The sequence below is a fragment of the Nothobranchius furzeri genome, chromosome 2 (assembly GCF_043380555.1).
Source record: "Nothobranchius furzeri strain GRZ-AD chromosome 2, NfurGRZ-RIMD1, whole genome shotgun sequence".
NCBI classification, from domain to species: Eukaryota; Metazoa; Chordata; class Actinopteri; order Cyprinodontiformes; family Nothobranchiidae; genus Nothobranchius; species Nothobranchius furzeri.
The window spans coordinates 72,434,991-72,459,554 of record NC_091742.1 but is presented as its reverse complement, the minus strand read 5'-3'; the positions used below and the strand labels follow the sequence as shown (position 1 = coordinate 72,459,554).

The 24,564-nt window shown below is 44.3% G+C and overlaps 2 protein-coding genes and 10 non-coding genes across 12 annotated transcripts; 9 read left to right on the top strand and 3 right to left on the bottom strand.

The window, feature by feature from the left end:
- Nucleotides 1-74: 74 nt before the first annotated feature.
- Nucleotides 75-146, bottom strand: trnad-guc (transfer RNA aspartic acid (anticodon GUC)). Its single transcript has one exon. It is a non-coding gene; the product is annotated as a tRNA-Asp (tRNA).
- Nucleotides 147-1,397: 1,251 nt separating this feature from the next.
- On the top strand, nucleotides 1,398-1,468 carry trnag-gcc (transfer RNA glycine (anticodon GCC)). The gene has a single exon. It is a non-coding gene; the product is annotated as a tRNA-Gly (tRNA).
- An 806-nt stretch (nucleotides 1,469-2,274) lies between these two features.
- trnad-guc (transfer RNA aspartic acid (anticodon GUC)) lies at nucleotides 2,275-2,346 on the bottom strand. The gene has a single exon. It is a non-coding gene; the product is annotated as a tRNA-Asp (tRNA).
- A 1,251-nt stretch (nucleotides 2,347-3,597) lies between these two features.
- On the top strand, nucleotides 3,598-3,668 carry trnag-gcc (transfer RNA glycine (anticodon GCC)). Its single transcript has one exon. It is a non-coding gene; the product is annotated as a tRNA-Gly (tRNA).
- Nucleotides 3,669-4,474: 806 nt separating this feature from the next.
- trnad-guc (transfer RNA aspartic acid (anticodon GUC)) lies at nucleotides 4,475-4,546 on the bottom strand. Its single transcript has one exon. It is a non-coding gene; the product is annotated as a tRNA-Asp (tRNA).
- A 1,241-nt stretch (nucleotides 4,547-5,787) lies between these two features.
- On the top strand, nucleotides 5,788-5,861 carry trnag-gcc (transfer RNA glycine (anticodon GCC)). The gene has a single exon. It is a non-coding gene; the product is annotated as a tRNA-Gly (tRNA).
- Nucleotides 5,862-6,642: 781 nt separating this feature from the next.
- LOC139065396 (uncharacterized) lies at nucleotides 6,643-9,317 on the top strand. The gene is made up of 4 exons (XM_070547908.1): nucleotides 6,643-6,951; nucleotides 7,563-7,725; nucleotides 8,261-9,145; nucleotides 9,241-9,317. Exon 3 carries the CDS (start codon nucleotides 8,267-8,269, stop codon nucleotides 8,987-8,989), a length of 723 nt encoding a protein of 240 aa, XP_070404009.1. The 5' UTR covers nucleotides 6,643-6,951; nucleotides 7,563-7,725; nucleotides 8,261-8,266; the 3' UTR covers nucleotides 8,990-9,145; nucleotides 9,241-9,317.
- Nucleotides 9,307-14,603, top strand: LOC139061596 (uncharacterized). Its single transcript, XM_070547868.1, has 6 exons — nucleotides 9,307-9,864; nucleotides 9,955-10,059; nucleotides 10,184-10,252; nucleotides 10,390-11,479; nucleotides 11,875-13,016; nucleotides 13,110-14,603. The coding sequence occupies exons 4-6, from the start codon at nucleotides 10,443-10,445 to the stop codon at nucleotides 13,970-13,972; spliced, it is 3,042 nt and encodes a 1,013-aa protein (XP_070403969.1). The 5' UTR covers nucleotides 9,307-9,864; nucleotides 9,955-10,059; nucleotides 10,184-10,252; nucleotides 10,390-10,442; the 3' UTR covers nucleotides 13,973-14,603.
- Nucleotides 14,604-16,262: 1,659 nt separating this feature from the next.
- Nucleotides 16,263-16,336, top strand: trnag-gcc (transfer RNA glycine (anticodon GCC)). Its single transcript has one exon. It is a non-coding gene; the product is annotated as a tRNA-Gly (tRNA).
- A 2,119-nt stretch (nucleotides 16,337-18,455) lies between these two features.
- trnag-gcc (transfer RNA glycine (anticodon GCC)) lies at nucleotides 18,456-18,529 on the top strand. Its single transcript has one exon. It is a non-coding gene; the product is annotated as a tRNA-Gly (tRNA).
- A 2,128-nt stretch (nucleotides 18,530-20,657) lies between these two features.
- On the top strand, nucleotides 20,658-20,728 carry trnag-gcc (transfer RNA glycine (anticodon GCC)). Its single transcript has one exon. It is a non-coding gene; the product is annotated as a tRNA-Gly (tRNA).
- A 2,129-nt stretch (nucleotides 20,729-22,857) lies between these two features.
- Nucleotides 22,858-22,928, top strand: trnag-gcc (transfer RNA glycine (anticodon GCC)). The gene has a single exon. It is a non-coding gene; the product is annotated as a tRNA-Gly (tRNA).
- Nucleotides 22,929-24,564: the final 1,636 nt, after the last annotated feature.

Here is a 24,564-nt window from a genome sequence, read left to right as displayed (position 1 = left end):
CCAGCAGTTGAAGTGATGGTCAAGTGCAAAATTGGCCATTTTGTTCAATGCATCAAGCTAAAGTTAACTGCAGTCTCCCCGTCGGGGAATCGAACCCCGGTCTCCCGCGTGACAGGCGGGGATACTGTCCACTATACTAACGAGGAACTCACATTCTGTATTAGCGAACTACTCACCCGCTATATAAATGTCATTGGCTGGCTTTGCATGATTGGCAATGTGCATGGTCCAAAAAGTGTTATTTGTACAACTTGTGACTTTTATTGATAGGTAAATCTGATTGTCAAACAGAGTTACCTCACCCTAAATGTTTGCAGGAATTCCTTTCTGCCTGAGGGCTTCCTTTCTGCTTGAGGTACTTATTTACATTAAAATGTTTGCAGCAACTCCTTTATGCTTTAGGCACTTTTGTTCTATTATATGGAGGCCAAACCGGCCAGACCGGGAGTCTCTTCTGCAGGAACACCGTCTTGCCCTGGCCAAGAGACTCGTTGATCTATTATCTGAAGAATCCCTTTTGTCTTCTGTGGATTCCTGAGGCCAAGGGGGTTTTTGAGGAATTTATGGGTGTGTGTGTGTTCTTGCAAATAAATTCACTCCAGAGTTTCGACTCGGGGTGAGAGGAAACTGGTTTTCGACTGGTGTGGATTGATTCTTCTCACCCTTTGCAAAGTATCTCACACTTTGCAAAGTATGTGTTCGTTGTCTGTTTAAGGTTGTTTACAATGTACCAAATTATCAATCTAATCCCTCTGTGTGTGCTCTGAGTTTTCTTTGAGGTAATACAGGACAAATAAAAATTACCCAACGTTTTTGGTGCTGAAACCCGGGAAAGCAGATCCCTTCAGTGGGAGTTCGCCTTCGGAGAGCCGCATGGCGCCACTTCCTCATCAAAGTCCGGGGGGCTGAGAATTGCCCCATCGGCCGGCTGTTTATCTCCGCAGACGAACTTCCATTAACAGGCTCTCGCGCACAGACTCAGGGCGAGTCTGCCACTCAGGGAGAGAGTGAGTACCTAAATTAAATTGCACCCTTTAATTTTTTAATAACCAGTTGACAGTGTGGTTTTACGCTGGTGGTGATTTTGCCATCCACGCACGAAAGACGTTTCGGGCCCCGGTTAAGGGCTGGACTGATAGCCGCCGGACCTTGTCCTGGACTCCCATGCATGGTCCAAAAAGTGTAATTTGTACAACTTGTGATGTTTACAATGGGTAAACCTTCTTTGAAGGTCCTCATGTTTGTCACCACAGAAATGCTGAGCAAATTAACAGGCAGAAAATGTAACAATCGTGATACCCAAAGGCTAGAAGTCCAGTACCGAAAAGAAAAAAAAAAGCCTGCTCGTGTTACTGTCCTGTGCACCAAGAGTACTGGCGTTGCTAATGCGCTTGTGTGCATTGGTGGTCCAGTGGTAGGATTCTCGCCTGCCACGCGGGAGGCCCGGGTTCGATTCCCGGCCAATGCAACCTCTGTTGGATAGGATTCCAAGGCCTGTCCAATGCATCGATCAAAGTTAGTAGTCATCTATATTCCAAGTCTCTCATGTGACAGGCAGTGATTCGCTCACCAATACGAATATCGACGTCTTACTCTTCATGCGCCTATTCCTCAACTGGCCTTTTGAAACATCTATGCCAACAGATGGCATTGCATGATGTGCAACAATTGTCGTCAGACAGCATTTATTGGTTACCCTTGGAGCTGTGGCAATGAGTAAAGATGGTTTGAACATCCTAAAGGTTTCCACCACAGAAATGCTGAGAAAAACGACATATTAGGAAGAAACCCTGTGTTCCAATGGCTGTCCTAAATGACAGCTAAAAAACATATCAAATGATCAATCACTGCAGTTCAACGAATAAGTGTAAATGAAGACACGGTGGTGCAGTTGATATGGAAAGCAAGCTAAAAAATGTTGATTTATGCATTCAGGTTCAACTTACAAAACGACTTACAGTTAAATTGAGTTCCAACAAGATGCCGTATCAAAATACAAAAAGCTTCCATTACAAACATGTAGAGACCTCAGGGGCAATGAGAAAAACAAGTAGAAATAACTATTGTGAAAAGAAAATGAAGGCTGCACATTTTACTGTGCCATGCGTGATACGTGCAGGCCATAAAGGTTAGCGTGTCCTGTTTGGTAGACCAGTGGTAGCATTCAACAGCTGCCACGCAAGAGACCTGGGGTTAAATACCAGCAGTTGAAGTGATGGTCAAGTGCAAAATTGGCCATTTTGTTCAATGCATCAAGCTAAAGTTAACTGCAGTCTCCCCGTCGGGGAATCGAACCCCGGTCTCCCGCGTGACAGGCGGGGATACTGTCCACTATACTAACGAGGAACTCACATTCTGTATTAGCGAACTACTCACCCGCTATATAAATGTCATTGGCTGGCTTTGCATGATTGGCAATGTGCATGGTCCAAAAAGTGTTATTTGTACAACTTGTGACTTTTATTGATAGGTAAATCTGATTGTCAAACAGAGTTACCTCACCCTAAATGTTTGCAGGAATTCCTTTCTGCCTGAGGGCTTCCTTTCTGCTTGAGGTACTTATTTACATTAAAATGTTTGCAGCAACTCCTTTATGCTTTAGGCACTTTTGTTCTATTATATGGAGGCCAAACCGGCCAGACCGGGAGTCTCTTCTGCAGGAACACCGTCTTGCCCTGGCCAAGAGACTCGTTGATCTATTATCTGAAGAATCCCTTTTGTCTTCTGTGGATTCCTGAGGCCAAGGGGGTTTTTGAGGAATTTATGGGTGTGTGTGTGTTCTTGCAAATAAATTCACTCCAGAGTTTCGACTCGGGGTGAGAGGAAACTGGTTTTCGACTGGTGTGGATTGATTCTTCTCACCCTTTGCAAAGTATCTCACACTTTGCAAAGTATGTGTTCGTTGTCTGTTTAAGGTTGTTTACAATGTACCAAATTATCAATCTAATCCCTCTGTGTGTGCTCTGAGTTTTCTTTGAGGTAATACAGGACAAATAAAAATTACCCAACGTTTTTGGTGCTGAAACCCGGGAAAGCAGATCCCTTCAGTGGGAGTTCGCCTTCGGAGAGCCGCATGGCGCCACTTCCTCATCAAAGTCCGGGGGGCTGAGAATTGCCCCATCGGCCGGCTGTTTATCTCCGCAGACGAACTTCCATTAACAGGCTCTCGCGCACAGACTCAGGGCGAGTCTGCCACTCAGGGAGAGAGTGAGTACCTAAATTAAATTGCACCCTTTAATTTTTTAATAACCAGTTGACAGTGTGGTTTTACGCTGGTGGTGATTTTGCCATCCACGCACGAAAGACGTTTCGGGCCCCGGTTAAGGGCTGGACTGATAGCCGCCGGACCTTGTCCTGGACTCCCATGCATGGTCCAAAAAGTGTAATTTGTACAACTTGTGATGTTTACAATGGGTAAACCTTCTTTGAAGGTCCTCATGTTTGTCACCACAGAAATGCTGAGCAATTTAACAGGCAGAAAATGTAACAATCGTGATACCCAAAGGCTAGAAGTCCAGTACCGAAAAGAAAAAAAAAAGCCTGCTCGTGTTACCGTCCTGTGCACCAAGAGTACTGGCGTTGCTAATGCGCTTGTGTGCATTGGTGGTCCAGTGGTAGGATTCTCGCTTGCCACGCGGGAGGCCCGGGTTCGATTCCCGGCCAATGCAACCTCTGTTGGATAGAATTCCAAGGCCTGTCCAATGCATCGATCAAAGTTAGCAGTCATCTATATTCCAAGTCTCTCATGTGACAGGCAGTAATTCGCTCACCAATACGAATATCGACGTCTTACTCTTCATGCGCCTATTCCTCAACTGGCCTTTTGAAACATCTATGCCAACAGATGGCATTGCATGATGTGCAACAATTGTCGTCAGACAGCATTTATTGGTTACCCTTGGAGCTGTGGCAATGAGTAAAGATGGTTTGAACATCCTAAAGGTTTCCACCACAGAAATGCTGAGAAAAACGACATATTAGGAAGAAACCCTGTGTTCCAATGGCTGTCCTAAATGACAGCTAAAAAACATATCAAATGATCAATCACTGCAGTTCAACGAATAAGTGTAAATGAAGACACGGTGGTGCAGTTGATATGGAAAGCAAGCTAAAAAATGTTGATTTATGCATTCAGGTTCAACTTACAAAACGACTTACAGTTAAATTGAGTTCCAACAAGATGCCGTATCAAAATACAAAAAGCTTCCATTACAAACATGTAGAGACCTTAGGGGCAATGAGAAAAACAAGTAGAAATGACTATTGTGAAAAGAAAATGAAGGCTGCACATTTTACTGTGCCATGCGTGATACGTGCAGGCCATAAAGGTTAGCGTGTCCTGTTTGGTAGACCAGTGGTAGCATTCAACAGCTGCCACGCAAGAGACCTGGGGTTAAATACCAGCAGTTGAAGTGATGGTCAAGTGCAAAATTGGCCATTTTGTTCAATGCATCAAGCTAAAGTTAACTGCAGTCTCCCCGTCGGGGAATCGAACCCCGGTCTCCCGCGTGACAGGCAGGGATACTGTCCACTATACTAACGAGGAACTCACATTCTGTATTAGCGAACTACTCACCCGCTGTATAAATGTCATTGGCTGGCTTTGCATGATTGGCAAAGTGCATGGTCCAAAAAGTGTTATTTGTACAACTTGTGACTTTTATTGATAGATAAATCTGATTGTCAAACAGAGTTACCTCACCCTAAATGTTTGCAGGAATTCCTTTCTGCCTGAGGGCTTCCTTTCTGCTTGAGGTACTTATTTACATTAAAATGTTTGCAGCAACTCCTTTATGCTTTAGGCACTTTTGTTCTATTATATGGAGGCCAAACCGGCCAGACCGGGAGTCTCTTCTGCAGGAACACCGTCTTGCCCTGGCCAAGAGACTCGTTGATCTATTATCTGAAGAATCCCTTTTGTCTTCTGTGGATTCCTGAGGTCAAGGGGGTTTTTGAGGAATTTATGGGTGTGTGTGTGTTCTTGCAAATAAATTCACTCCAGAGTTTCGACTCGGGGTGAGAGGAAACTGGTTTTCGACTGGTGTGGATTGATTCTTCTCACCCTTTGCAAAGTATCTCACACTTTGCAAAGTATGTGTTCGTTGTCTGTTTAAGGTTGTTTACAATGTACCAAATTATCAATCTAATCCCTCTGTGTGTGCTCTGAGTTTTCTTTGAGGTAATACAGGACAAATAAAAATTACCCAACGTTTTTGGTGCTGAAACCCGGGAAAGCAGATCCCTTCAGTGGGAGTTCGCCTTCGGAGAGCCGCATGGCGCCACTTCCTCATCAAAGTCCGGGGGGCTTAGAATTGCCCCATCGGCCGGCTGTTTATCTCTGCAGACGAACTTCCATTAACAGGCTCTCGCGCACGGACTCAGGGCGAGTCTGCAACTCAGGGAGAGAGTGAGTACCTAAATTAAATTGCACCCTTTAATTTTTTAATAACCAGTTGACAGTGTGGTTTTACGCTGGTGGTGATTTTGACATCCACGCACGAAAGACGTTTCGGGCCCCGGTAAAGGGTTGGACTGATAGCCGCCGGACCTTGTCCTGGACTCCCATGCATGGTCCAAAAAGTGTTATTTGTACAACTTGTGATGTTTACAATGGGTAAACCTTCTTTGAAGGTCCTCATGTTTGTCACCACAGAAATGCTGAGCAAATTAACAGGCAGAGAATGTAACAATCGTGATACCCAAAGGCTAGAAGTCCAGTATCGAAAAGAAAAAAAAAAGCCTGCTCGTGTTACCGTCCTGTGCACCAAGAGTACTGGCGTTGCTAATGCGCTTGTGTGCATCCAGTGGTAGGATTCTCGCCTGCCACGCGGGAGGCCCGGGTTCGATTCCCGGCCAATGCAACCACTGTTGGATAGAATTCCAAGGCCTGTCCAATGCTTCGATCAAAGTTAGTAGTCATCTATAATCCAAGTCTCTCATGTGACAGGCAGTGATTGGCTCACCAATACAAACAACGACGTCTTACTCTTCATGCGCCTATTCCTAAACTGGCCTTTAGAAACATCTATGCAAACAGATGGCATTGCATGATGTGCAACAGTTGTCGTCAGACAGCATTTATTGGTTACCCTTGGAGCTGTGGCAATGAGTAAAGATGGTTTGAACATCCTAAAGGTTTCCACCACAGAAATGCTGAGAAAAACGACACATTAGGAAGAAACCCTGTGTTTCAATGGCTGTCCTAAATGACAGCTAAAAAACATATCAAATGATCAATCACTGCAGTTCAACGAATAAGTGTAAATGAAGACACGGTGGTGCAGTTGATGTGGAAAGCAAGCTAAAAAATTTTGATGTATGCATTCAGGTTCAACTTACAAAACGACTTACAGTTCAATTGAGTTCCAACAAGATGCCGTATCAAAATACAAAAAGCTTCCATTACAAACATGTAGAGACCTCAGGGACAATGAGAAAAACAAGTAGAAGTAACTATTGTGAAAAGAAAATGAAGGCTGCACATTTTACTGTGCCATGCGTGATACGTGCAGGCCATAAAGGTTAGCGTGTCCTGGTTGGTAGGCCAGTGGTAGCATTCAACAGCTGCCACGCAAGAGGCCTGGGGTTAAATACCAGCAGTTGAAGTGATGGTCAAGTGCAAAATTGGCCATTTTGTTCAATGCATCAAGCTAAAGTTAACTGCGGTCTCCCCGTCGGGGAATCGAACCCCGGTCTCCCGCGCTGGGACCGAGAATTGTTTAGCTAAACGCCCCTAAACCAAATCTCATTCATTCCCAATGGTAGTCCTAAACCACTACGGATGTAATATATTTTTGACCACTACGCATTGTGGCGCTGTTGCGCTCTTCTCTCTTCTAGGAAGCTGCCTGAAACGGTAGTTCACTTGCTAACCACTTCGGTAGAGACAGGACTGATTAGCAGCGGAGCGGATTAAAAGTATTCTTTAATCTTCGGTTAGACTGTTATAAGGTAAGTTTTGTTGATATGAATGCAGATTACAAGGATTGGAGGTGTTGTTTCCGAACGTACTGCGTTGCTAGGATACGAGTAGCAACGCTATACACGCTAAACGCTAAATTCAAAAGTAAACACTTCAGGATCATAGTTCTACGGTTAAAACTAATGAAAAAATTGCAAAAATATAGAAGATAATTATGGTTTTATATTAACTTCGGTATTATTTTGTTATTTGTAAACAACACAGCAGTGGTTTTTTCAAGTAATGCTTTTTTGTCTTGTAAACTCTGTAAAATAAATACAAGTAAAAAAATTAATAAATAAAAACTAAACAAAAAAATAACATTAATATAGGTATCAGCTTTCCTGGCCCAACTCAGTACTTACAATTCAAAAAATGAATGTTTGATGGCTGAATAAGTATACTTATTTTTTGGACTTTAATTTGTGCCTGACTGCTCTGTGTCACTGAAAGAAATAATAAAATACAAGCTATTTCTTGAACATTCAGCAGTGATTTTGCATCCCTCTGAGTCACTCACACCACAGCCTGGTGCATTAACCCCTGTGTCTATGACCTTCAAAGGCTGCCTGTATCTTCACCTTCTTTTCTCTTTCTACAGTCTCTGATCTTCAGTGTGTGAGGAGGTGGAGCCAGGAATACAGTGAGGCACCGTCCCCAGTGAGATCATCGACTTCTTAGGGTGATTTACATGTGATTACAGCTTGTTCATCAGAAACAACCCACTACCAGCTATTCCAGGTTGTGCTGACAGAGTTCCTCAGGTGAGAAGCAACAATTCTTTAAGAAACTTTATTTAAACCTCCTCAAAGTGCTATTGTTTTCTATTTGATTCTATAATACAGACAGCGAGTCACATAACTGGTGTTGTGTTACAAAGATAAGAGGATCAAATGAGCTTTACTACTAAGGAATAGTTTGTCTAGTTTGTTAATCAAACCAATAAATAAAGATATGGGTTTAATAAAGGCAGATAGTCGAGTGAGGTTTGATGACAGTAATAAATATAACCCAGCCTCTCTTCATCTTGTTTGCAGTTGTATCTTTAGAATGTTGTAATGAGAACAGAAGATGCACACGCACACACACACACACACACACACACACACACACACACACACACACACACACACACACACACACACAGTTTTAGTGGGTTCATTATTTGATAGAATTGTTATTGAAGTTAATCAGCTCCAGAACAAAGACATGATTATCAAAACTATGCAAGCAAATCTTAAAATATTTTATAATGTTGTGTCTAATAATTAAATCAAAAATGTCCTTGAACTTTACCAGGCAAAGATGCAGAGGAAAATGGTATTTTATCCAGGAAAGCTGAGCGTGGTTTTCCGTAAGGGGCCCCTTGGATATCTCCTGCAGGCGCCCTCTCCTGAAGCCAAGCGCATCAAGGATGACCCCAGTTTGCAGGACAGGTCTGCGTCCATGAAGGAGGACCTGGTACGGCAAAATGCTTTGGCCACAGTTCGTAGGAGAGGAGGGGATACCACCGACATTACAGAGCTGCTGGGAGACTACATCCTTCAATTTGGAAAATATAAAGGAAAGTCTTTCAGGTGGCTTTTAGAAAATGATGTGGGATACACTCTGTACCTCATTAAGAACCGCCAGAAGGAGGAGGATTTGGGTCTCTGTAGCTCGGCTGAGGATCACAGCAAGGTCAGCCTGCAGACATGTGTTAAGTTTGCTCTTAGTTTTGCAGAGATCAAGTCTGTCCTCGGCTACGAGGCAGGTGTTGTCAAAGCCTCTTCTGAAGATGAGCAGCAGGTTGGCTTTGGCTCCCGGGCCAAAAGCACATGGAAGGAAATCTGGGACAGTAGAGCTGATGGGTATGCGGACTTCATCTTGAAAAAGAGTTGCCTCCCCGGGACACGCATGAAGAAGCTGCAGCAGTACCTGCAGGGCAGACATCAATCTGCCTCAGCTTCTACACCCACTGAACAGGATACAAGTGTGCCACCTGAACCTCTGGGTAAGAAACTTGATTCATGTTCATTTTTGAAATGACAGAAACATGTAATGTTTAACATTTATCCTGAACTGATATCATATTTGTCATTCTGTGTGCTGTAATCTTTGTCCACACTACAGTTATGGACGAGGACAAAGAGTTGGAGAGCGCCATGTTGAACATCTCACCCTCTGACCTGCTGAGCACGAGCAGTCAGTAACACTGTTAATACAGTCAGTTAATTCTTGAGCCTCTCTTGCAGATGTGTATCTCATTTCTAGATGTTTGCTTTTGTGTGTGTAACCAGTTGCTGTAGCTGCAGCAAAAAGAGAAGAGGATGTGTCAAGACTACTTCCACGAGCAAAACCAGGTTTTTAAATGAGAGGTTTCAGGACTGGAGAGCTATTCTCTTGCATGAAGAATTGCCATCCTAAACTGAGCCATGACCTTCTGTGTTCTGCCTTTGCTTTTTGTTATGGCCACGTTCTGGCCAGGTTCCTGTTCCATGTGTCTCTTCCTACTGTTACACTAAAAGTCCTCAGGACTATGAATTGATTCCTGCTGAGAAGATGTGATTCCAGACACAGTGAGTATGTTATTTTTATTTTTTTGCATGTCTTGTACACTAAAAACATTGAAGTGGGGGTTTGCACTATAAGTTGAATGCATGCTTGTGCACTGGGTGCTGTTACTCCTCCTGCTTAGGTTGATTAGTAAGAGGTTGTTTCTGACCTTTCCAGTATTATGTGTAAAGCTGTGGTAAGCAGGAAAAGTAACTGTGTGTGATTGAGTTCCTACTAACACCAACCAACACCTGCACACTCTGTAACTGCTGGAATAACTGCTGCCTTTTCTGTTTTAGTCCCGTCTGCAACGCTGTCCAGACCTCCTCCTGATGCATCAGAGCAACTGGAAACCTCAGCAGTTGATGGTGAGAAGATTCAAGCTCTGTTTCTCAACTGTTTTATTTTAATCAAGGCTACATGAAGACTTTTTTTTCTTTACCTTGTTCTGGGACCAGTCCCAACCAGTAAACAAGGGAAGACACCTGCGGCCCTGCCACCAGAGCTCGCCTTCCTGGCAAAGGAAACATCGAGCTTCACAAAGAGCCTGGAGTCATCTAACGGTAGATCTCCACTAATATTGAACTAAACATCTGTTTATTGCTGATAATTACACAACTACGTCAAATGATTTGATCTGATCCATTATTCCTGAAACAATAACAGAAAGATGGCTCAATTTTTCAGATTCAAACACAAGATCTGCTGGCTCCTCTGCACAGAGAGTGCTGGATTTTGAAGACAGAGGTGAAAAGGGTGAGAGTGGAAATCATCTAGACAGCTTCTTTTTTGACTTGTTTACTTAACTTTAGCTTTATCATTTGTTCCACACATTCTTTAACATTTGTTTTGACTGAAAGGACTCTAAAATCATCTGTCTTTTTGAATATCAGTTTCCTCAGCCCAGCCACCTGCTCCTTCGCTCTTGCCTGACCGGGACCTCGATATGAACAGCTGGAGCTGTTCTCAGCACCAGAAACTGTGGATGAGGACAGAACTACAGGATCTCGGACTGTGGCCTGGCTCTCGTCCCGTTCGCATCGTGGGGAACGCAGTTTCCCTCTGGCGTCTTCCTCCACAACCGGAGCTGATCGACACAGTGGCCGACCTCCCATCACCCAACTTCTTTCAGCTGCACCCGTTTTTCATCTGGAAGCCTGAAAGTAACATCATGATCAGACTGAGGAACAATTACATCCTGCCCTGTCTTCATGGGTGTCATCATCCTCATGTGGTCTCTGCTGGCGTGGGTAGGCCTCGGGTGATTGTTGGCACCGGTGGACAGTATTACATCTTTTCCTCCAGACTTTGTTGCAAGTCCTGTCGGAGAAACTGGTTTGCAGACAGTCCCCGGTGGCTGCAAAAGCTGCCCAGCCACTTCACAAACATTCTGCCTGCATTCCTGACATATAAGAAGGCCATCTGCAAGTCTGTAATGGATGAGCTGAGGCGCACGGGCAAATCACCATCAGACATGGCAAACCAGGTGAATGAACTCATGCATCTCAAATATGAGCGAGCTCACCTGGCATACCTGCAGGCAATCGAGAGCGTTTGGGATGCTGAGGCAGGGGTTCATGGACAGAAGACCATTGGGCAGTTTGTGAGAAAGGACAATGCACCACGTCCTTTTGGCTCATATGAAGATGCCAGTGGGTGGTGTGGAATTTCTGTTTCCAGCTTCTACCTCACTGACTGTCTGCTGGAAGAGTACAGACGCCAAGAGCCAGTCATGTCCAGGCTCCTTCAAGGATCTTTTGGACAAATCTTCAGGTCTGACCACACCAGAAAAGTTGCACGCAAAGTGACACTTGCATCAGGGACAATGTCTAGCTTTGCGATCATGAACGAAAACTGGTTGATTGTTTCCTGGGTGATGGTTCAGTCTGAGGCTGAGAGGTCCTTGCAGCCGATGTACGAGGGAGTGGCCAGGAGGTACGCTGAAGCTGAAGTGGAGAAGGCAGGCTACCACTGGGTGGACAGGTGAGAGCAGACATCTTCTCTCTTCTTTACCTTTTAGCCTGCTAATGATCATGATTGTGTGTTTTATGTCTGTTTTAATGTGCAACCTTAGTGATTAGGAGAAGAAACAAATGGTTGACTAACGAAAACACAATTCTTTAATTTTATTTAAAAAAAATACTTTTCTAATAAATTAGAAAATGTTGGAAGAAATTCATGAAACTGTTATAATACACAGTGATGCAAAAGGAAAAACATTAGGAATAAGTGTTTATTGTTTATCGAGATCATGACCAGCTGTTTGATGACATCATCCTAACAGAACCAGGAAACCTGGTGCTCAGAGACCAAACACAGTAGTCAAAAACATAAGAATGATTCTAATTATTCTGCATCTTTGTGTATCTTCCGATCAGGGATTGCTGTGCTTCTTTCAAGATCCCAGACTCCATCCCTGGTGAACATTTACTCTGGGATGCTTGGAAGACAACCCCTGCCATTGTGAATGCTGCTACCTCTGGACCCCTGGCTAATACTAGTGCCTCTCGATCCCATTACAACCCCAACATTGCCATAAAACTGGACTTGTTTCACTGCCTCAGGCGCTTTTCACGGGAGTGCACGTCTGAGCATCACCCCCTCTACAGCAGTTTCTGCCAGCTTCTCTCTGCTGCCTTCTCTGTGGTGGATCAGGAGGACCTCAAGAAGCTCCGGGACGCCTACGAATTCTGTGGTATCCGGCCAGCCAATCCCACCAAACAACACATACGGGAGCACTGCAGGACCAAGATACCACAGCCCACAGAGCTCCTGGACAGAGTGGAAAAGGTGATCAACCATCTTCATCTGGCCAAGGATCCAAATGATGTCCCTCTGTTTAAACCCTCCATGCTGAAGACGTGGCGCATACAGCGAGTGCATATTCTCCGTGGATGCCTCAGTGACCCTGAAATCTCCGAGAGGATCATGTACAGGTATGGTGGCACTCTTCAGCTTAACCATGTACCTGGAGAAGGAGCAAAGGTCAACATCTGGATTCCTGTCAGAGGTACATCACAGCAAGAGGGGTACCATTTCCACCAAGCCCAGTGGATCACTGGAACCCATGCCTCCACTGAACTGTTTCAGGCGCAGGGAATGACAGGAGTGGCAAGATGGAACTACCAACGACTGGTGGACCTTAAGCGACCAGACGTTGTCCTGCCAGCTGTATTTGATCCAGCTTTAATAGCTGAATTAAACAGCTCTTACAAGAGAGTGACTGGACAGGAGAAATATCCCACTCTCAGAGTCTCTGACAGGGACACCGGCGAAAGATTTGGACTTGAGTACATAGAGCCAGGCTGCCGACCGGTCCCTCTTGACTGGGACAAACACAGGACTCAGAAGAGAGGTGAATCATCTGCTCCATTCCTGCTTCCTGTGCATTCATCCATCTCGGCTCAAGTTCCAACTCCAGCGTCAACCTCCAACTTGGGTTCAGCTCCATCTGTCAGCCCTCTACTCTCTGCTGGTGACCTCCTGAAAGAAGATGTCCAGGAATTTCTAGCCACACCAGGTAAGCCACTGAAATGTTTTCTACATATTTGCATTTTATTGTAGACAGTTCACCAATCAGCCGAGTAAGCATGACCGTTTCATTGTGTTTCAGATCTTTCGTGTGCTCCACCTCTGCCTCTGAGAGCCTACCCAAGTGGCGCCCGCGTCGGACCCATAAAAACAGGTGGGCGGGTCTTTGTGTTGGATCACACACGCTGGACACCGCCCATGAAAGAGGCCATTGATGACCTGCTGCAGAAGCACCGTGGGGACAAGGAGATGCTGAAGCTTGTGGATCAGGAATACGCAGCCATTGTTCATCGAGCTGCTGCTGATCCAAACAGCCTTCTGCATCCTACCACCAGACTGCACATCTCCCGCTACGTGAAGCACCTGGTGAAACTGCTCAACACCAGTTCTTCTTTGAACATAAGCCCAGAGAAACTGAAGGATACACAACAACTGTGGCACTCTTTAACAGAGGGGAGTGAGTCATCCCATGTTCCTGTGGTCACTATTGAGCCAGCTACTTTCAACCCTCCTGCACCTGCTTTGTCCTCACCTCTGACTCAACACTCTCTGGAAAAAATCGTAGAGGGCATTTTGAGCAAACAGCAGCAGCAGGAGCAGCAGCAGCAGCTCCCGCCAGGGCAAAAGAAAAGACAGACAAAGACGTGTCTTTCCTGTGGACAGCCAAAGTCTCGATATGAAACTGATGGATCCTCGATCCACTTTTTCTATCAACAGGGGCCTGTGCGGTATTTTTACTGCTCACAAAAGGTGCACCAGAGCTATGCTGCTGAAGGACTCTCTAACCCTACAATGTCCTTTGAAGACTTTTCAACCACTGACTTTTTTCAGAGAGAACTGGATGCAACCAAGACGCGAGTGCAGGAGAAGACTGAAAAGAAAAGGCAAAGGACAGAATCGGCACCAGCAGGCCGTCTCTGTAGGTTCTGTCACATGGAGCTGTAACAGGGACCCAACAGCCCACACATCCACACAGGATTCCCCGGAGTGGCAGGAAAATATATTTACTGTCCCTCCAAGGTGTTCGCTCTTTACCAAAGCCAGGGAATGGTCAAAGAGATGAGCTGGAAGGAGTTCAGTAAGTCTCCTTTCTACGAGATGGAAAAACAAAGATGGGTGGAGGAAAAGAACAAGTGAACAACTTGGGTTTAGTGTATTTATGTAAATAGAAAATGTTGTAAATCCTCAGAGGATTGTTTCATTGTTTTTTTATCCTCTAGGTTACTGATCAGATGTAAATTTGCAAGTGTAAGTTTAACATCTGTACTTCTGTTTATTTTGGTTTGTCACAGGAACATTGGGACTAGTTTGTTTCTTTGTATATAATGTATATTGTTTTTCTGTTAAAATACCATCTGGTTCATGTTAAATTAAAAAAAAATTGTTCTATCATTACTTGCAGCAAAATGTTATTTAAATTGTTGCTTACAGCAGCTACTTGTACATATCAACATCTGCTGGCTCAGTTTGTCTGGAGCAACACATAAACAAACCTTGCAGTTGTGAAAGGAACAAAATACTCACTGACTGCTGCATTTGAAAAGCTTTGGCAATAAAATGTTTTTGTGAGAACATTTTCTGTTGTCATAAATATGAACAAATCAAATTCAAAGTTTAATAGCTTAAAGCAGAAGAACAACAAATGTGATGGTTCATATGTGATTACATTTTACTTTACTTGGTAGTATTTAATATACAGTATAGAGGTATGAGTTACACTAAAATAATTACTAGTAAAATGATTAATGAAATGGGATTTGAAAATCATTTACAAAACACTTTCACTTATTTATCACAATATTTGAACAACAGCTTTTATTTTACGCTGTTTGAACAGATCAGGAAGGAAGATAAGTGATGGGTTAGATGTGGCTCAGCATCAGCATCCTCCAGCAAGGAATGCTGCATTTTCATTGGCTGTCACTCTGTCACAGCTATTCACGGTTGGCCCCCGCGTGACAGGCGGGGATACTGTCCACTATACTAACGAGGAACTCACATTCTGTATCAGCCAACTACTCACCCGCTATATAAATGTCATTGGCTGGCTTTGCATGATTGGCAATATGCATGGTCCAAAAAGTGTTATTTGTACAACTTGTGACTTTTACTGATAGATAAATCTGATTGTCAAACAGTTACCTCACCCTAAATGTTTGCAGGAATTCCTTTCTGCCTGAGGGCTTCCTTTCTGCTTGAGGTACTTATTTACATTAAAATGTTTGCAGCAACTCCTTTATGCTTTAGGCACTTTTGTTCTATTATATGGAGGCCAAACCGGCCAGACCGGGAGTCTCTTCTGCAGGAACACCGTCTTGCCCTGGCCAAGAGACTCGTTGATCTATTATCTGAAGAATCCCTTTTGTCTTCTGTGGATTCCTGAGGCCAAGGGGGTTTTTGAGGAATTTATGGGTGTGTGTGTGTGTTCTTGCAAATAAATTCACTCCAGAGTTTCGACTCGGGGTGAGAGGAAACTGGTTTTCGACTGGTGTGGATTGATTCTTCTCACCCTTTGCAAAGTATCTCACACTTTGCAAAGTATGTGTTCGTTGTCTGTTTAAGGTTGTTTACAATGTACCAAATTATCAATCTAATCCCTCTGTGTGTGCTCTGAGTTTTCTTTGAGGTAATACAGGACAAATAAAAATTACCCAACGTTTTTGGTGCTGAAACCCGGGAAAGCAGATCCCTTCAGTGGGAGTTCGCCTTCGGAGAGCCGCATGGCGCCACTTCCTCATCAAAGTCCGGGGGGCTTAGAATTGCCCCATCGGCCGGCTGTTTATCTCTGCAGACGAACTTCCATTAACAGGCTCTCGCGCACGGACTCAGGGCGAGTCTGCCACTCAGGGAGAGAGTGAGTACCTAAATTAAATTGCACCCTTTAATTTTTTAATAACCAGTTGACAGTGTGGTTTTACGCTGGTGGTGATTTTGACATCCACGCACGAAAGACGTTTCGGGCCCCGGTAAAGGGTTGGACTGATAGCCGCAGGACCTTGTCCTGGACTCCCATGCATGGTCCAAAAAGTGTTATTTGTACAACTTGTGATGTTTACAATGGGTAAACCTTCTTTGAAGGTCCTCATGTTTGTCACCACAGAAATGCTGAGCAAATTAACAGGCAGAGAATGTAACAATCGTGATACCCAAAGGCTAGAAGTCCAGTACCGAAAAGAAAAAAAAAAAGCCTGCTCGTGTTACCGTCCTGTGCACCAAGAGTACTGGCGTTGCTAATGCGCTTGTGTGCATCCAGTGGTAGGATTCTCGCCTGCCACGCGGGAGGCCCGGGTTCGATTCCCGGCCAATGCAACCACTGTTGGATAGAATTCCAAGGCCTGTCCAATGCATCGATCAAAGTTAGTAGTCATCTATCATCCAAGTCTCTCATGTGACAGGCAGTGATTCGCTCACCAATACGAACAACGACGTCTTACTCTTCATGCGCCTATTCCTCAACTGGCCTTTTGAAACATCTATGCCAACAGATGGCATTGCATGATGTGCAACAATTGTCGTCAGACAGCATTTATTGGTTACACTTGGAGCTGTGGCAATGAGTAAAGATGGTTTGAACATCCTAAAGGTTTCCACCACAGAAATGCTGAGAAAAACGACACATTAGGAAGAAACCCTGTGTTCCAATGGCTGTCCTAAATGACAGCTAAAAAACATATCAAATGATCAATCACTGCAGTTCAACGAATAAGTGTAAATGAAGACACGGTGGTGCAGTTGATGTGGAAAGCAAGCTAAAAAATTTTGATTTATGCATTCAGGTTCAACTTACAAAACGACTTACAGTTCAATTGAGTTCCAACAAGATGCCGTATCAAAATACAAAAAGCTTCCATTACAAACATGTAGAGACCTCAGGGACAATGAGAAAAACAAGTAGAAGTAACTATTGTGAAAAGAAAATGAAGGCTGCACATTTTACTGTGCCATGCGTGATACGTGCAGGCCATAAAGGTTAGCGTGTCCTGGTTGGTAGGCCAGTGGTAGCATTCAACAGCTGCCACGCAAGAGGCCTGGGGTTAAATACCAGCAGTTGAAGTGATGGTCAAGTGCAAAATTGGCCATTTTGTTCAATGCATCAAGCTAAAGTTAACTGCGGTCTCCCCGTCGGGGAATCGAACCTCGGTCTCCCGCGTGACAGGCGGGGATACTGTCCACTATACTAACGAGGAACTCACATTCTGTATCAGCCAACTACTCACCCGCTATATAAATGTCATTGGCTGGCTTTGCATGATTGGCAATATGCATGGTCCAAAAAGTGTTATTTGTACAACTTGTGACTTTTACTGATAGAAAAATCTGATTGTCAAACAGAGTTACCTCACCCTAAATGTTTGCAGGAATTCCTTTCTGCCTGAGGGCTTCCTTTCTGCTTTAGGTACTTATTTACATTAAAATGTTTGCAGCAACTCCTTTATGCTTTAGGCACTTTTGTTCTATTATATGGAGGCCAAACCGGCCAGACCGGGAGTCTCTTCTGCAGGAACACCGTCTTGCCCTGGCCAAGAGACTCGTTGATCTATTATCTGAAGAATCCCTTTTGTCTTCTGTGGATTCCTGAGGCCAAGGGGGTTTTTGAGGAATTTATGGGTGTGTGTGTGTTCTTGCAAATAAATTCACTCCAGAGTTTCGACTCGGGGTGAGAGGAAACTGGTTTTCGACTGGTGTGGATTGATTCTTCTCACCCTTTGCAAAGTATCTCACACTTTGCAAAGTATGTGTTCGTTGTCTGTTTAAGGTTGTTTACAATGTACCAAATTATCAATCTAATCCCTCTGTGTGTGCTCTGAGTTTTCTTTGAGGTAATACAGGACAAATAAAAATTACCCAACGTTTTTGGTGCTGAAACCCGGGAAAGCAGATCCCTTCAGTGGGAGTTCGCCTTCGGAGAGCCGCATGGCGCCACTTCCTCATCAAAGTCCGGGGGGCTTAGAATTGCCCCATCGGCCGGCTGTTTATCTCTGCAGACGAACTTCCATTAACAGGCTCTCGCGCACGGACTCAGGGCGAGTCTGCCACTCAGGGAGAGAGTGAGTACCTAAATTAAATTGCACCCTTTAATTTTTTAATAACCAGTTGACAGTGTGGTTTTACGCTGGTGGTGATTTTGACATCCACGCACGAAAGACGTTTCGGGCCCCGGTAAAGGGTTGGACTGATAGCCGCAGGACCTTGTCCTGGACTCCCATGCATGGTCCAAAAAGTGTTATTTGTACAACTTGTGATGTTTACAATGGGTAAACCTTCTTTGAAGGTCCTCATGTTTGTCACCACAGAAATGCTGAGCAAATTAACAGGCAGAGAATGTAACAATCGTGATACCCAAAGGCTAGAAGTCCAGTATCGAAAAGAAAAAAAAAAGCCTGCTCGTGTTACCGTCCTGTGCACCAAGAGTACTGGCGTTGCTAATGCGCTTGTGTGCATCCAGTGGTAGGATTCTCGCCTGCCACGCGGGAGGCCCGGGTTCGATTCCCGGCCAATGCAACCACTGTTGGATAGAATTCCAAGGACTGTCCAATGCTTCGATCAAAGTTAGTAGTCATCTATAATCCAAGTCTCTCATGTGACAGGCAGTGATTGGCTCACCAATACAAACAACGACGTCTTACTCTTCATGCGCCTATTCCTAAACTGGCCTTTAGAAACATCTATGCAAACAGATGGCATTGCATGATGTGCAACAGTTGTCGTCAGACAGCATTTATTGGTTACCCTTGGAGCTGTGGCAATGAGTAAAGATGGTTTGAACATCCTAAAGGTTTCCACCACAGAAATGCTGAGAAAAACGACACATTAGGAAGAAACCCTGTGTTCCAATGGCTGTCCTAAATGACAGCTAAAAAACATATCAAATGATCAATCACTGCAGTTCAACGAATAAGTGTAAATGAAGACACGGTGGTGCAGTTGATGTGGAAAGCAAGCTAAAAAATGTTGATTTATGCATTCAGGTTCAACTTACAAAACGACTTACAGTTCAATTGAGTTCCAACAAGATGCCGTTTCAAAATACAAAAAGCTTCCATTACAAACATGTAGAGACCTCAGTGACAATGAGAAAAACAAGTAGAAGTAACTATTCTGAAAAGATAATGAAGGCTGCACATTTTACTGTGCCATGCGTGATACGTGCAGGCCATAAAGGTTAGCATGTCCTGGTTGGTAGGCCAGTGGTAGCATTCAACAGCTGCCACGCAAGAGGCCTGGGGTTAAATACCAGCAGTTGAAGTGATGGTCAAGTGCAAAATTGGCCATTTTGTTCAATGCATCAAGCTTAAGTTAACTGCGGTCTCCCCGTCGGGGAGTCGAACCCCGGTCTCCCGCGTGACAGGCGGGGATACTGTCCACTATGCTAACGAGGAACTCACATTCTGTATCAGCCAACTACTCACCCGCTATATAAATGTCATTGGCTGGCTTTGCACGATTGGCAACATGCATGGTCCAAAATGTGTTATTTGTACAACTTGTGACTTTTATTGATAGATAAATCTGATTGTCAAACAGAGTTACCTCACCATAAATGTTTGCAGGAATTCCTTTCTGCCTGAGGGCTTCCTTTCTGCTTGAGGTACTTATTTACATTAAAATGTTTGCAGCAACTCCTTTATGCTTTAGGCACTTTTGTTCTATTATATGGAGGCCAAACCGGCCAGACCGGGAGTCTCTTCTGCAGGAACACCGTCTTGCCCTGGCCAAGAGACTCGTTGATCTATTATCTGAAGAATCCCTTTTGTCTTCTGTGGATTCCTGAGGCCAAGGGGGTTTTTGAGGAATTTATGGGTGTGTGTGTGTTCTTGCAAATAAATTCACTCCAGAGTTTCGACTCGGGGTGAGAGGAAACTGGTTTTCGACTGGTGTGGATTGATTCTTCTCACCCTTTGCAAAGTATCTCACACTTTGCAAAGTATGTGCTCGTTGTCTGTTTAAGGTTGTTTACAATGTACCAAATTATCAATCTAATCCCTCTGTGTGTGCTCTGAGTTTTCTTTGAGGTAATACAGGACAAATAAAAATTACCCAACGATTTTGGTGCTGAAACCCGGGAGAGCAGATCCCTTCAGTGGGAGTTCGCCTTCGGAGAGCCGCATGGCACCACTTCCTCATCAAAGTCCGGGGGGCTGAGAATTTCCCCATCGGCCGGCTGTTTATCTCTGCAGATGAACTTCCATTAACAGGCTCTCACGCACGGACTCAGGGGGAGTCTGCCACTCAGGGAGAGAGTGAGTACCTAAATTAAATTGCACCCTTTAATTTTTTAATAACCAGTTGACAGTGTGGTTTTACGCTGGTGGTGATTTTGCCATCCACGCACGAAAGACGTTTCGGGCCCCGGTTAAGGGTTGGACTGATAGCCGCCGGACCTTGTCCTGGACTCCGATGCATGGTCCAAAAAGTGTTATTTGTACAACTTGTGATGTTTACAATGGGTAAACCTTCTTTGAAGGTCCTCATGTTTGTCACCACAGAAATGCTGAGCAAATTAACAGGCAGAGAATGTAACAATCGTGATACCCAAAGGCTAGAAGTCCAGTACCGAAAAGAAAAAAAAAGCCTGCTCGTGTTACCGTCCTGTGCACCAAGAGTACTGGCGTTGCTAATGCGCTTGTGTGCATTGGTGGTCCACTGGTAGGATTCTCGCCTGCCACGCGGGAGGCCCGGGTTCGATTCCCGGCTAATGCAACTTCTGTTGGATAGAATTCCAAGGCCTGTCCAATGCATCGATCAAAGTTAGTAGTCATCTATAATCCAAGTCTCTCATGTGACAGGCAGTGATTCGCTCACCAATACTAACAACAACGTCTTACTCTTCATGCGCCTATTCCTCAACTTGCATTTTGAAACATCTATGCCAACAGATGGCATTGCATGATGTGTATCAATTGTCGTCAGACAGCATTTATTGGTTACCCTTGGAGCTGTGGCAATGAGTAAAGATGGTTTGAACGTCCTAAAGGTTTCCACCACAGAAATGCTGAGAAAAACGACACATTAGGAAGAAACCCTGTGTTCCAATGGCTGTCCTAAATGACAGCTAAAAAACATATCAAATGATCAATCACTGCAGTTCAACGAATAAGTGTAAATGAAGACACGGTGGTGCAGTTGATGTGGAAAGCAAGCTAAAAAATGTTGATTTATGCATTCAGGTTCAACTTACAAAACGTCTTACAGTTAAATTGAGTTCCAACAAGATGCCGTATCAAAATACAAAAAGCTTCCATTACAAACATGTAGAGACCTCAGTGACAATGAGAAAAACAAGTAGAAGTAACTATTCTGAAAAGAAAATGAAGGCTGCACATTTTACTGTGCCATGCGTGATACGTGCAGGCCATAAAGGTTAGCGTGTCCTGGTTGGTAGGCCAGTGGTAGCATTCAACAGCTGCCACGCAAGAGTCCTGGGGTTAAATACCAGCAGTTGAAGTGATGGTGAAGTGCAAAATTGGCCATTTTGTTCAATGCATCAAGCTAAAGTTAACTGCGGTCTCCCCGTCGGGGAATCGAACCCCGGTCTCCCGCGTGACAGGTGGGGATACTGTCCACTATACTAACAAGGAACTCACATTCTGTTTCAGCCAACTACTCACCCGCTATATAAATGTCATTGGCTGGCTTTGCATGATTGGCAATATGCATGGTCCAAAAAGTGTTATTTGTACAACTTGTGACTTTTACTGATAGATAAATCTGATTGTCAAACAGAGTTACCTCACCCTAAATGTTTGCAGGAATTCCTTTCTGCCTGAGGGCTTCCTTTCTGCTTTAGGTACTTATTTACATTAAAATGTTTGCAGCAACTCCTTTATGCTTTAGGCACTTTTGTTCTATTATATGGAGGCCAAACCGGCCAGACCGGGAGTCTCTTCTGCAGGAACACCGTCTTGTCCTGGCCAAGAGACTCGTTGATCTATTATCTGAAGAATCCCTTTTGTCTTCTGTGGATTCCTGAGGCCAAGGGGGTTTTTGAGGAATTTATGGGGGTGTGTGTGTTCTTGCAAATAAATTCACTCCAGAGTTTCGACTCGGGGTGAGAGGAAACTGGTTTTCGACTGGTGTGGATTGATTCTTCTCACCCTTTGCAAAGTATCTCACACTTTGCAAAGTATGTGTTCGTTGTCTGTTTAAGGTTGTTTACAATGTACCAAATTATCAATCTAATCCCTCTGCGTGTGCTCTGAGTTTTCTTTGAGGTAATACAGGACAAATAAAAATTACCCAACGATTTTGGTGATGAAACCTCGGGAGAGCAGATCCCTTCAGTGGGAGTTCGCCTTCGGAGAGCCTTATGGCGCCACTTCCTCATCAAAGTCCGGGGGGCTGAGAATTGCCCCATCGGCCGGCTGTTTATCTCCGCAGACGAACTTCCATTAACAGGCTCTCGCGCACGGACTCAGGGCGAGTCTGCCACTCAGGGAGAGAGTGAGTACCTAAATTAAATTGCACCCTTTAATTTTTTAATAACCAGTTGACAGTGTGGTTTTACGCTGGTGGTGATTTTGCCATCCACGCACGAAAGACGTTTCGGGCCCCGGTTAAGGGTTGGACTGATAGCCGCCGGACCTTGTCCTGGACTCCCATGCATGGTCCAAAAAGTGTTATTTGTACAACTTGTGATGTTTACAATGGGTAAACCTTCTTTGAAGGTCCTCATGTTTGTCACCACAGAAATGCTGAGCAAATTAACAGGCAGAGAATGTAACAATCGTGATACCCAAAGGCTAGAAGTCCAGTACCGAAAAGAAAAAAAAAGCCTGCTCGTGTTACCGTCCTGTGCACCAAGAGTACTGGCGTTGCTAATGCGCTTGTGTGCATTGGTGGTCCACTGGTAGGATTCTCGCCTGCCACGCGGGAGGCCCGGGTTCGATTCCCGGCTAATGCAACTTCTGTTGGATAGAATTCCAAGGCCTGTCCAATGCATCGATCAAAGTTAGTAGTCATCTATAATCCAAGTCTCTCATGTGACAGGCAGTGATTCGCTCACCAATACGAACAACAACGTCTTACTCTTCATGCGCCTATTCCTCAACTTGCCTTTTGAAACATCTATGCCAACAGATGGCATTGCATGATGTGTATCAATTGTCGTCAGACAGCATTTATTGGTTACCCTTGGAGCTGTGGCAATGAGTAAAGATGGTTTGAACGTCCTAAAGGTTTCCACCACAGAAATGCTGAGAAAAACGACACATTAGGAAGAAACCCTGTGTTCCAATGGCTGTCCTAAATGACAGCTAAAAAACATATCAAATGATCAATCACTGCAGTTCAACGAATAAGTGTAAATGAAGACACGGTGGTGCAGTTGATGTGGAAAGCAAGCTAAAAAATGTTGATTTATGCATTCAGGTTCAACTTACAAAACGACTTACAGTTAAATTGAGTTCCAACAAGATGCCGTATCAAAATACAAAAAGCTTCCATTACAAACATGTAGAGACCTCAGTGACAATGAGAAAAACAAGTAGAAGTAACTATTCTGAAAAGAAAATGAAGGCTGCACATTTTACTGTGCCATGCGTGATACGTGCAGGCCATAAAGGTTAGCGTGTCCTGGTTGGTAGGCCAGTGGTAGCATTCAACAGCTGCCACGCAAGAGTCCTGGGGTTAAATACCAGCAGTTGAAGTGATGGTGAAGTGCAAAATTGGCCATTTTGTTCAATGCATCAAGCTAAAGTTAACTGCGGTCTCCCCGTCGGGGAATCGAACCTCGGTCTCCCGCGTGACAGGTGGGGATACTGTCCACTATACTAACAAGGAACTCACATTCTGTTTCAGCCAACTACTCACCCGCTATATAAATGTCATTGGCTGGCTTTGCATGATTGGCAATATGCATGGTCCAAAAAGTGTTATTTGTACAACTTGTGACTTTTACTGATAGATAAATCTGATTGTCAAACAGAGTTACCTCACCCTAAATGTTTGCAGGAATTCCTTTCTGCCTGAGGGCTTCCTTTCTGCTTTAGGTACTTATTTACATTAAAATGTTTGCAGCAACTCCTTTATGCTTTAGGCACTTTTGTTCTATTATATGGAGGCCAAACCGGCCAGACCGGGAGTCTCTTCTGCAGGAACACCGTCTTGTCCTGGCCAAGAGACTCGTTGATCTATTATCTGAATAATCCCTTTTGTCTTCTGTGGATTCCTGAGGCCAAGGGGGTTTCTGAGGAATTCATGGGTGTGTGTGTGTGTTCTTGCAAATAAATTCACTCCAGAGTGTCGACTCGGGGTGAGAGGAAACTGGTTTTCGACTGGTGTGGATTGATTCTTCTCACCCTTTGCAAAGTATCTCACACTTTGCAAAGTATGTGTTCGTTGTCTGTTTAAGGTTGTTTACAATGTACCAAATTATCAATCTAATCCCTCTGTGTGTGCTCTGAGTTTTCTTTGAGGTAATACAGGACAAATAAAAATTACCCAACGATTTTGGTGCTGAAACCTCGGGAGAGCTGATCCCTTCAGTGGGAGTTCGCCTTCGGAGAGCCTTATGGCGCCACTTCCTCATCAAAGTCCGG

Coding starts and splice junctions, on each gene's coding strand:
- LOC139065396 (XM_070547908.1), top strand. CDS start 8,267: ATGCAGAGGAAAATGGTATTTTATCCAGGAAAGCTGAGCGTGGTTTTC.
- LOC139061596 (XM_070547868.1), top strand. CDS start 10,443: ATGAACAGCTGGAGCTGTTCTCAGCACCAGAAACTGTGGATGAGGACA. Junction 11,480..11,874: donor GGCTACCACTGGGTGGACAG/GTGAGAGCAGAC, acceptor TCTTCCGATCAG/GGATTGCTGTGCTTCTTTCA. Junction 13,017..13,109: donor GGAATTTCTAGCCACACCAG/GTAAGCCACTGA, acceptor ATTGTGTTTCAG/ATCTTTCGTGTGCTCCACCT.